General features: G+C 36.2%; 1 protein-coding gene across 5 annotated transcripts in view; it reads left to right on the top strand.

Annotated features, from left to right (window-relative positions):
* LOC124367696 (inositol-trisphosphate 3-kinase homolog) overlaps positions 1-9,422 on the top strand; it is a 255,077-nt gene extending 245,655 nt beyond the window's left edge. For 4 of the 5 annotated variants that reach the window (XM_046824745.1, XM_046824746.1, XM_046824747.1 and 1 more), the window contains 4 exons: positions 6,702-6,800; positions 7,128-7,523; positions 7,917-8,051; positions 8,212-9,422. In XM_046824745.1, coding sequence (XP_046680701.1) covers positions 6,702-6,800; positions 7,128-7,523; positions 7,917-8,051; positions 8,212-8,634 — 1,053 coding nt within the window. In that variant the 3' untranslated portion in view covers positions 8,635-9,422. Of the gene's footprint in view, positions 1-3,054; positions 3,291-6,701; positions 6,801-7,127; positions 7,524-7,916; positions 8,052-8,211 lie in introns of those variants that run through there. The other variant, XM_046824748.1, reaches the window with a different exon arrangement.
* The last annotated feature ends 3,373 nt before the right edge of the window (positions 9,423-12,795 follow it).

The following is a 12,795-nucleotide window of genomic DNA, read 5'->3' as shown; positions in this document are numbered from 1 at the left end:
CAAAGTGCTATCAGTCATGCCGCTTTCTTCTGATCAGGTAAAGGTGTTGTTGATTCTTCTTTATGTTTGTGTGAAGTCATTTGCTTATAATTGCGGTTCCTCGTCACAACCATTAAAATTACAAGAAACAAAGTTTAATTTGGTACACTACGCTTGAAAAGAGACCCATTTAATATAACTGCTGTGTTAGGATCAATGTTAAAGTACCAAAAATTAATTTTAGTATTTTAACCCGATTTCAACATCGAAGTTCTCTCTTTGAAATCAGTAAATAAGCTATTTCTTAAATGTGTTGCTCTAATTTAGTTAGATACAGAAAATTACAGTGTTGTTGCTGAACCCATTTAGAGGCGGAGTTTTAGGTAGAAGTTTATCTATAGCTCTGTTGATTAGGCTCCATGAATAAAATGCCGTGTGATTGTACTAGGTGTGTTTATAAATGTATTTATTTATTTAGGTATTTTCTCGTTGCTATCATGCTTACTGATAAGACCAATGGAAATGTTCGCTAGAGTTCAGCCAAATCCCATGGAGTGACAGGCACCATAATCGAACTCGATGTTGTGTACAGAAATGATATTTCACGCAAAATTTCAAGTATATAGGTCAGTTCGTTCTCGAGTTATCGGCAGACAAACAGACAGAAATTATTCTAGCCCTTCGCTGAAGCTCAGCCAATAATCACGGATTTTATGAGAAATTGTTGAAACAAGTCTGCTTTAAAATCGGGGATTTATAAAATACAATTAGATTAATTAGGAAACGCCATTTGATATATGTAAAAATCAATTTAAATTGTTATTTCAGCTTTTAACATACTTAACTTGTCTCCACCAGCAAAAATGTATATTTTGTGAGAGGTAAAAATAACACTTAAGTGGGTTGCTTTGGTAGCGATTGTATATTTGTCTAATAAACGCGAAAGTATCCGTGAAGCTGAATAAGATCCATGGATTTCATAAATAATATGCATAAACTCTTTCTGAACTATATAAGTTCAAAGTTTGTTAGTCTAATCTTCAGGAACATTTTATTCATATTATTTGTGAATTGTGCTTGTAAGATCGTGGCGTTATAATTCCATACATGAATAGTTTAAAACAGAACAAGAGTTAAAAGTGAAAACCAAGAATTTGTAACATTGATCCCATTATTATTTTCAAACTACTTTATTATTTTACTGCTATATTATTCTCTTATTTTTATTAAATTTATTTGTTTAGTTCGTGCTATACTTCAAGTGTACATAAATATAAATTTTGAACGGAATTTCATTTTCACGATTTAAATTTAGATCTAAAAATATAAATAAAACACTGTAGTTTATTATTAAATAGTAAAGTAGTTTGTAGCGTTCAAATGGCCAACTTAATGAAGCATACTTGTTTTTGTACTTAAATCTTGTAGATACATTCATAAAACTGCGTTTTTTTTATATTTGAAAGAAATAATGCATCACAAGCATTATATTGTTTAAAGTTCAAATACAATTAATTTAATTTACTTGATAAATAAATTTTGTCCGTGGTGTATTTAAAATTCTTTAGATTTAGTAATACTAAAGTACCGAAGCGACTTTATAGGTTGGTATAAATGGTTTAACTTTCAAATACATACAAATGAAAACATTTTTTTTATTTCTGATTTTAAAACTGAGCAGTAAGTAATAATTGGATTTTATATCCATCGTAGTTTCACTGTACGCGTTATTATTAAAAGATGTGGTTGTTAATGGAGGCGGCACTAATTATAAGGCAAACCTTAGTTTTTAATTTGTGATTAAACGTTAAAGCTATGGCTCTTGTAAAATACTTTTCATTGTTGGGTTTAAACCAAAATTTCGTTAAGTGTGGAACGAAATTCAATAATTTGGAATTTAAAATGTTTAAATACAGTAACATTTGAAAAAGACGATATGGACTCTCCTCAAATGTATAGCCGCGCCCGAATATGTTGTGTTGCCAGTGCCGGGCAGCCACCTGCTGTTTCCAAGTCCGCTCAATATCGATTCCCGCCCAAACTCTAAAATTCCCTCCTCGATCTGAATCGTCGCTAACAGCGTTCTATCTTCACCAAGAACAGAAAATTGTTCATTTCATAATTTCAGAACGCGTATTTGGCTTTTTATATTTTTATACTGATGAAAAAAATGTTCCCTTGTAAGTATTCTTAGTCAGTTTTAGTATGAGCGATAAATTACTTAGTTTACTCTACTAGGCAACTAAGTAATTTTGACTTTTGTATCATACAACTAAAACATCAGATTATTGTATTTTGTGTTGGTTAGCCAACAAATAATAAAGATATTGCCAGTACATATATGTAATATAATAGAAACAATGCTATCTTTAAAGTGTTTCGAATTTAAAGAATATCGGATTATACATAGTAGAGCTTATTTGTTTTTAACCTGTACACAATAATACAATTTTACCATTTATCAATTATTATAATTGTACACAGTATTTTATGCTATATCGTAAAAAATCTATGTTTGAGTTTGAGAAAATATTTCAAGCGAAAAGAAAATGGTATTCAAGTGAACCCGAAAGATTTCAATTTTAATTTGTATCGTGTTATTGGTTGCCAGATACGAATTTGTTGTATTCACGAAATATTTAAACTATTTGCTAACCATTTACTTAGCTTGTGCTCATATTCGTTTAGACACTCTGAGTAGGCCTACTCTCAGTATTATTGTGACACACTCACTGTATACTCCCAAGAAAAGAGTTAAATTAGCTAGCATAATAATTGGTAAATCCTCGCTATTCACGCAGTCACAGTCCTATTTATAACAAACACACATTACTTTCGTCAAAGCTCTGTATTATTTCTGAATTGTAGAAAACGTACTTTTATGTAGCGTAACTCTCTCCCTCTGTTAACTTTCCCTCCAATGCGAGAGATTTCCCCTCGGTGCGACAGCACTGCCGAGAACATCTCTCTTCGGTACGAGAGTTCGGAAGCGGTCGGGCGCGTCCGGTGAAGTTCGTGAGTCTTCGGCCGCGTTCGGGTATCTCCGCTCGCGCGTCACACTCGACTGGTGACTAGTGCGGCCGCCGCGCTCCATCGTCCAGTTGAGTCCAGTCAGTGGAGTAGACAGTGAGCAATTCAGTGTGCAGCCACAGTCGAGTGTTGAGTTGATGCGAGTGTGTGGTGTCAGTGTGTTAGTGTGTCTCGAAGCTCCGATGTGCAAGGAAATGCCCAGTGCCGGGATATGCGAGTTTCCCCGGCGGTCTGTCGTAGACATCGCCTTGGAACAGTTCCAGACACTTATCAAATCAAAAGTGAGTTTTGGCCAATGTTTGACTTAGTTTATAGGATTCCCTCCTATATTGGAATATTTCAAGTTGTTGCGTGCATTAAAGTTAAAAGTAACAATTTATTTACTAACTTTGACGCCAAGTGTTATTAATGAATTACCAGTGTTGTAGGATTCAGTGGCTTTCACTTAAGATATTATTAAATCTACGACTAAACATATAAAAATGACAAAAACAAATTATTAAACAAAAAAATCAATGCAGTTACCGAAGGACCAAGGTTGATAATAAATAACTGCAGTACATACATCCCGCATTAGTGGTTATTTAAGTATAGTAGGTGTTTTCATCGGGATTGTTTTTAATTCGTAGACAAACACTATAAAACTCTTTTATTGTGTGTTGATTTTGTGTAGATTGTAGAATAAAATTATATCTGGGTCACTTCATTATTTACGTATATCATCTAAGGGTAGTTGTCAAAATTGTTTAAGAAATAATTGATTTTTTCTATCTGTAACGAATTGTTTGTATTCTGTAATATTGTAAATGTGTGCAAGTCGACTGGTGCATGTCCGTGTTACGAAGGTCGGTGTGCACATATGTGACTTGTAATGCACGGGGTGTATGGTCTGTCCTTGCGGGAAAGGCGGCCAAAGGACTATATTACTCGATTAGGATGACGCACGGGATTGTCGACCGCCAGTGCGTGTGTGCGTGTCCCCGAAGCCGCCAACTATTGTCAGGTACGCGGAAGGCCCTGGACAGTGAGCGTGCACGGCATGCGTTCCACTATCAGCTCCTAGTTCGAAACAAACCACCACTGCGTCAGTGCCGTACAGTGGACACTTCCAAAATAGGTCGTACAAAAAAACTGAGCGTTGTTGTCGGAAAACCTATTCGTGTGCAATTAATAATGCAAAGCTTTGATCGTTGCATCAACACCATTGCTCAGGAAATAGCAAAGGTTGTGGTTTTTAAAAGATAACAGTATCGAGCATTTTCGCCACCGCTGTCTGTCAAGTATGACCTTGGCTGTCCTAGTGATAGTAGGCGCCGAGGCCCCGTGGGTCACCGAGCCGACTGGTGATACAACCGGTTCTTACTGGTTCCGTTTAATTATAGGCTGGCCCGTTTATCGGGATTCACTTGAAATGTATCAGTGTTTTGGACTCTTTTCGGTAATAAAACTGTAATATTACAGTTCTCCCGATATTACCTGTTTGCAACTATGGGTGGTGTTTGAAATGCATTTGTTTATTGGTTTTCACAAAAAAATCCCGGTAATATAAGTTAATGTACTAGGATGGCAACAATACAAATGCAAGAGGTTTGTCCTCTTTAGTGGTGACAGAGACCTTTCCCCGAGACCGAAGCCGAAGCCGCAGTGACGCAAGTCCGCGGAATGTGGACGTCCTGCGTGGATTCCGTTGTGGTATCGCGAAATTCCCATCGCCTTTTCTTGCGAATATCTTAAGTCCTGTTCTTTGCGCGCTCTGCAAACCCCGATGATGTCACGTGAACATCTGGAACTTTCCGGTAAGATATTTGTTTCTGTACAAAAATAATGTGTGCAGAGCTTTTACAATTTCTATTCGTTTGGTTATAAAACGGCACACGTGTAAAACTGGTTGACCTTTGGAAAACAATCATGTGAGAGCCATAAGGAAAGTTAATCGGCAACAAGATTTATAGCTTATTGCGGGCATCAAGTCTACAGTTGGAAATTGACGGTCTAGCGAGACCAGAAAGACTGTTAGAGAAATACTGTTTAAAAATGAGATCGCGTATCGTGTTCTAACCGATGTGAAGTAGGACTCTGTACAACGAGATACCATCCAGTAACTGACCATCACCTGAGACTCTATGATCGCTGTAGATGTCGTCACAGAACAAGAAGTGGACGTGTGCTTTGTGTGTGACATTGATGGGCCTCAGATGTGGCCGCTAGGAAGGGATTGTCGCCGGCGACCTCGGGCACACCTGGCGGCACGGCGCGTAATCTGGACACGTTTCGCGCATTATCCACCATCATCGGTACATTATGTGTGTCGGAGTTATCTTATCGGTGCACTCAGTGCATATCGTGTAGCCTTCCCGCGCCACGCCCGCCCGATCACTGCAGCTGCAGCACTCACAGATCTGCGTTTCCTCATCACTTTGTGATAGATGTGAATCACCACCACCTCTTAAATCTCTGTAAAGACGGTTTATGTGTTTTCGGAGATATTGGACTTACGTTCTTTCGTATCCGCGGGGAGAATTGCACTGTCTTAATAATAGAGTACAGTCAGTAACCTAACGAATTGTGCCTGTAGATTTATTTTAACGTTGATATTGCCTCCGATGCCCTGTATAGTTCTAAATGTACAGTACTTGATTTAAATGGCCAAAAAATAAAAAAAATAATCAAAATAATCTCGTTGGAAAAAGTGATATTTGAAGATTCTCATTAAAATTAATGAAATATTTCGATGAGCACTAAAATGATTTGAAAACGAATTAAATATTTCGATGAGCATTTAAAATTATTTGAAGTTTTATTTCATATGGTTGGATTTGATAGGGTAGTCTGTCAGTGTACTCTTAGACTCTCTGGAAGGTGGCGAAAAACAACTTGACCAGTATTGACACAGTGCGTGCGTCTGAGCGGTCGGTGACCTTGAACTTGTCCCGGGCCGGCAGCTGGCACAGACAGAAGGAAGCGGTTCTGTACAATGGGCATATTGTGCGCCTGACGCACAGGCCCAAGGCCCCGCAGCCTTACCGGGACGTGATACAGTTGGTAATTGACACGCTCTCGCAGACATCATAACTCGATGATCGTCCAGGCTATCGCCTTCCTGATCTGTGAATTCCTCAACCGCCACTGCCGCGGTCTGGTCGCGGGTTTCCTGCATGTGCCAATCAACGTTACATCTACCTTGGTCACAACGATGAACTCACACCCATATCTATAAAAATATTTGCTTAGATGTAAACGTGAGCAAGTCTGCCGCTGTGATTGACTACAACGACAAATTACATAACAAACCTCGGAGACAGACGTGTTTTGCAAGGCGCAAGTCAAGTGTTGTTGCCAATCCGAGTGTTATCAGTTGGCGATAAGAGACCGCTCGTGAACAGCTGCGGGCGCTGATAGAAAGTGTGTTACTGGCCCCATTGAAACACCACCCACCTGAATTCCACAGCGTTGCCTACATAGCAGCTGTCATCTTATATATCGCAGCTCATTTCTCTTCGTCCCGGATTATTAATAATGAACACTTGGAATGTTTTATTAGTTTCATGAATTATCAAGGCCTTTCTATGCTCTTGTTGTTGTATGATGTATTAATGAAAAGACCCCTAACTAATACATGAACTTCCCAGTGATACAAAATAATGGCAGTTATTTATACAGTTTTATTTTATTTTATTATTTTTTTGTTCCAGCAATCCAGTGAAACCAGGCGGACCGTTTCACCGTCTGCTTGCACGAAAAAAGTGAGAAAAAGGGATGAAGAACATTCGCTTCTCAAATTCTTAGCCCTGGTAAGTCGGATTTTTCGTTGTTATTAGATGCAAATACTAAGGTAATCTTGAAAAATCAATATCCACAGATTAAAAGTTCAGGAATAAAATCATAGAATCTTATTTTAAAATCAATCTTAACGGAATTATTTATTGTTACTGCGGTAATTTTTTCAAACTTAGAATAAAGATTATCTCAACAAATGATATAAATTTCTAGGATTTTTTCAATTATTTTTCAATATAATTTAGCTTGGATGACTTCCCATAGTTGATAATTTACATGATTATGGCCACATAGTGGTGGGTACCGTCCTATAATGTCTGATCTATTGGTTGTGTTTGCAGAACGCTTTGGAGCTGACAGCACCTGCGAGTGACGTTCTCCTGCGACAGGGTACTGGTACCTCTCCGGGGCACAATGGCACCGGACCAGGCCAGTGGTTCCAGCTCAGCGGACACCCAGACGCCTTCGCCCCAGCTGGCCCAGGCACGATCTGGAAGAAGTGCGCCGGTGGTACGGAACGTGCCGTGTACGAGGCCCTAGCCATGGAGCCTGCCCTGCAGGACGTAACGCCCCGTTACCTCAGAGAGGTGAGCTACGGAGGTCAAACCTTCATCGAGCTGGAGGATCTCCTACACTCCTTCAGAGACCCTCACGTCATGGACATCAAGATGGGCACCAGGACCTTCCTGGAGGACGAGGTGCAGAACAACAAGGCACGCGAGGACCTTTATAGAAAGGTAGGTTATAATCCATCATTTCCATAATCGTTTACTTTATCTTTCATAATCTCTTAAAGAGATTCAAAACAAAAACTATGTTAAACAATTTATAGAGAATTCCAAAGACCTCTTTGATGCTGGTATAAAAAAGCTAACTATTCATTGGAATAGTGAATCAATTCTAATGGGGATTACATTGTAAAGTAATAATATTCAGTTTTGTAAACATGCGGTTATTTCTATAATTTTTAAATGCCCCTTCTGTATACATTCAAAAGACATACTTTAAAAGTAAATGTAGTTTTATTAGTTTTTGCAACTATCAAAAACATTGCTTGTGAGATAAGACTTTTAATGGCAATAAAAGTTTACTATACTTGAATGATGCTAAGAGAGTGTGTTCTTGTCCAGATGGTAGCATTGGATCCAGACGCGCCGACACCGGAAGAGCACGAAATGAAGGCTGTGACCAAATTGCGATATATGCAATTCCGGGAAGAACAAAGCTCTACGTGCAGTCATGGCTTCCGGATTGAAGCGATGAAGGTGAGCCACTAATTCATTACATATTTTGTATAAGTGTAAAAATTTGTTTAATATGTTTCATTTATCTATATAAATTTATTTTTGGTAACTGCCTTTTCTTCATTCACTAGAACTGAATTTTATTGAGTGCACACTCTTAAAAAGATTGCTCTGATTCCAGTTCCGAGGGTCGCCCCCAGTGACGGACCTCAAGTGTGTCAAGAGTGATGCACAAGTGTTGGATGCCATCTCGCTGTTTCTGGGCAACCGTGAGGATGTTAGACAGAGGCTAGTGGCGAGACTCAACGATATCAGGACCAAACTGGAGACCTCCAAATACTTCAGGCAGCACGAGGTGGTCGGGAGCAGTCTGTTGCTGATGTACGACGACAGCAAGGTCGGCGCGTGGCTGATAGACTTCGCCAAGACGAGGCCAGTTCCCGAGAACCTGACCGTTAACCACCGCAGCACTTGGAGCCCCGGCAACCACGAGGAGGGCTTCCTGTTCGGTCTGGACCAGCTGATCAGAGTCCTGGAGCAGGTCAACACCGGAGCAGAAGAGAGGAGCCCACCCCCTACCACCCCTCTCGCCCTGACCTCCTAGCCCCTGCACCCCAGTCCAGCAGCCCCCACACTCTAGTCCCGCCCCCGACTGACTTGTGATACCTTCACGCATTTAGACTTGGCCCGCGGTGGAATCTCCAAAGAGCGGTCATGTTGACGCAATGGTCTTTTTGATCTCAAGAAGTGTGTTTTGCTGTTTAGGTGGTTAAAAACATTCCATTTAGAGAAAAATTCTTAAAAACTTTTTTAAATATTGTAAACTTGGTAATGTAAAAAGTGTCTTGCCAGGTGTCTTAGCCAATATTGTGTGTTTTTTTTAAATATTTTCTTTGTACTACTTTATTTATGTTCAATGAAATTTTATGCAGGCTTCCATTTCAAAATTATATTTAAGTTTATTTCATTTTCATTTGATGGAATATTTTTCACCTATGTTAAAAAGAAATTTTCTTTAATTTTTTAAACTTGTTCTAGCCAATTTTCACTTGTCAGTAATGCAGTTTGTATGGTTATAAATTATTTATTCACTTAGTTTTGGTATAGTGCCATGTTGTTTGTGAAGTGGAAGGAATAAATGCTATAATGTGGTCAGTTTTAACAGTATTAAGTCGGATGGACGATTTTATTAAGAACTACTTTTCCAGTAATTATTTATTGCTCTAGGATAGATCTCCTGTTGTGTTTTTATACTGTATAATGATGTAATTGTCTAGAGGCCTCTAGGTATCTGTACTTACATTGTACTTAACTCAGTTCTTGTAATAGTGTAATGAAGTTTTCTACGTGTAATACTGTACCATATAAAATATATGTTACATATTTTGAAAATGTTTTTCACTTGACCTACCTAATTCATAATATATTGCAAATCCAGCTATATTATAAATAAGAATTTTTTTAAATACATTGGTGTTGTAAACAAAGAACATCAAGCAAAACTTGAAAAATTTCACATTTCTAGTGGTGTTATAATCCAAGAACAAAACTTATTTCTGTTTGTAAACACAAACAACTAGAAAACATTGTGTTACACTTATGCAAAGAAACAAAATTTGTTGTTCTCCAGGCATTGGAATGTTAAAAAACCACTGAATAAAAAAAAACAAACAAACCAATGCCATTGAATTCTCCTAGACATTGGAATACTTCAAAACTTGTAAGACTCCATATTGGACTTGAATTACTGATTGAATGAACTTGTAGTAATGCTCCAGAGGAGGAGGAGGGTTTTCAACAGTGTTACACACCATTCTGTTAATTTTATCATTACAAGTCGTTACGAGGGGGGAGGGAGGGATCTTAAAAGACTGATTTTAGTGCATTACGTAATTTAGGGACGTAATTTCCATATGCTTTTAGATATTTTACCAATAATTAGTATGTATAACACAGGTCAGGTGACATCTAGTTGAAATAAATGAACACAAACTGCTCAGTTGAAATAGATTAACACAAACTGCTCCAACCTTGCTGATTGTGGAATGGATTGTTTAAAAGCGTTGCTAACTCAGCCTAGTCTCACTCAATCTGAATACTGAGTAGTGTCAGAGAACATGTTTGAATAATCCCTGAATAACACTTAGCATAAAATAATGTTTACATCACACACACAACATGAAAAACAATAATTACAAAGTAGATTATGTTTAATACATTATTTTTTTCAATTTGATAAAAGTCTTATAAAACTGTTTTGAACTTTTTAGTAAAAATAAAGGTAAATTTAACTAAAAACAACTTTTATAATCAGTATTGACAAAGTAATACACTAAGATCCATTTTATAATTGAAGAACTATGTAATGTATGCTTGATGCAATCAAGTCCATATCACATAGTTGTAGTAGGGAAGGTATCCTAACTAAACTTCAGCCAAACAACGATAGTGCAGACTGACTCCCTAAAAAGGTTAGATGGGAACATGATCTTGCATGACTAACACAATGTTAAAGGTGGGTGTTCATCTTGTCTGGAATGTGGGTACAAAATGACATTGTGATGGTTGTAATCGTAGGAATTAATTCTCATTGATAATTTACTTATATTTATATATATATATAGATATTTTCAAGTATCATTCTTGGAGCTAAAACTAACCAAAATATTTTATTACAACTTTTGAAAACTCAATAATTACCTAAATTGCTACCTACTATTTATTTTTTTCACTTATGCTTTATTACCAAAGGTCTAATTAAAGAAAAAATTTAATTTTTCCGAAGTGGCGGCTTACTAAAATATTTAAATGTAAATACCTTAAAAATGACATACTGTATGATAAAAAAAGTCACCATTATTACATGTTAGTTAAACAATTTAATTAAAAATCCAACGATATCAAGTTCAAGAAAATCAAATGATAAATAAATAAGATAATGCCCTTTTACAATAGCACTTAACAATATCCACTGACAATATGTGATAGCACTATTTGTTAGCCACAACAATCAGCTGTTTTAATTTTAGCTGTTCTAATCAGCTGATTATAATATTACATTTTGACCTGTGGTCATAATATCCTTACCTTACCTTTATTAAAAAATAAGAAAATAAAGATGTTTATAATGTACAAAAATAATATTTTTATGAAAATACAGCTGCTAATAAAACTTTTAATTAAAAAAGTACAAACTCGAATTGAGGACAAACTATAGTTACACAATTCTAGTTGTGCAATCAAACTGGCTGTAGAAACATAGATTGTTGAATATTGGACTGAAATTGTTCCAGCAGCAGAAATTGGCCTTTAATTCAAAATTATTTTGTACTCTATATAATACAAAAACTGTTGTAAATTCACTTGAAGTCCTGTGTAAATAAATTTATTATTTTTGAACATTATAAACATCTTTATTTTCTTATTTTTTAATAAGAAGAAACCTAAATGGTTCAATAGGTAAGGATATTATGACCACAGGTTAAAATGTAATGTTATAATCAACTGATTAGAACGGCTGATTATTATGGCTCACAACAGTTCTGTCACATTATGACAGTGGATAATGTTTAGTACTCAGTGTTTTAAAAGCACATTATCCCCCTTATTTATCAACTGATATTTTAAAACTTGGTATCGTTGTATTTGTAATTAAATTGCCTAGCTAAAATGTAATAACGGTGACTTTTTTTATTGTATGTCATTTTTAAGATATTTAAATTTAAAGATTTAAGAGAGCCGCCATCTTAAAAATAAAGCTTTTAAAAAACCTAATTTTTTTCTGTAATTAGTCCTTTAGGTTATAAAGCTACAGACCAAATTTCAACACATTATAAACCATTCTCAAATAAAAAATTATTAAGTGAAAAAACAAAATGGTGTTTATTTTGGTAATTATTGACTTTTTGGTTACTCTTTGGTCCAGAAATAATACCTGAAAATTTTGGTAGAGAGTTCTGTGATACTCTTTATGTATAAAAATAGATGTCCTGACTGATTCATTAGCGCCCAGCAAAAACCATTATAGAGCAATGAAAATTGGTATACATAGGTTTATCTTATGTCCAAGAGGCTCACCAAGAAAGGGCATTTCTCTCAGGGTTCCGCCTCACTGGTCTCTAAAGTTGGGGAAATTTGGGAAATTTCCCATAAGAAATGCTTTAGTGCAATCACATGTTATTAATTAATTGAAATCACCTGTTAAATGTAATCAACTGTTCTATGTAAACATTCTATTATGGCAAATCTATTATATGTTAAATTAATTTAGTTCTAATTTTAAATATGCATCTGTTTTATAATCTTCAAACCATAGAGTAAGCTTCAAAGTAACAGAATACACTCTTATTAATTGTAATATTTCTTCAGATAATAAAATTGGCTGTTTAGTAAAAATATACTTTTAACGTACCTTTTAGCAAACATTAAATATGCAGTACTTGTTCAGTAGTGTAATGCAGATATCAAAAGACAAAGTTTCTGTCTCACTTTGACTACAAATTTGAAATGGTTATAAAACACATCTTAGTTGTTTTTGATTTTGACAGAAGAACGCTTCTTAGAACTGTGTGTGTATGTTTTCTTGATTGGGGCAACAAAGCAAACTCAACTAAGGCACTATAAATACCTTAGTTCAGAAAAATTTTACAAGGGTCGTAAGTATATGCTCTTTGACCGATGGACGCTTTCAGAACAATACAAACTGTAACCTGATATAATCCATGTGAATCAGAAGTGCACATGCCTAAAATAAAATCTATTGGTG

This window comes from Homalodisca vitripennis, chromosome 8 (genome assembly GCF_021130785.1).
Source record: "Homalodisca vitripennis isolate AUS2020 chromosome 8, UT_GWSS_2.1, whole genome shotgun sequence".
In the NCBI taxonomy this organism is placed as follows: domain Eukaryota; kingdom Metazoa; phylum Arthropoda; class Insecta; order Hemiptera; family Cicadellidae; genus Homalodisca; species Homalodisca vitripennis.
The sequence above is the reverse complement of the archived record's forward strand: the minus strand, read 5'-3'. Positions and strand labels throughout refer to the sequence as shown.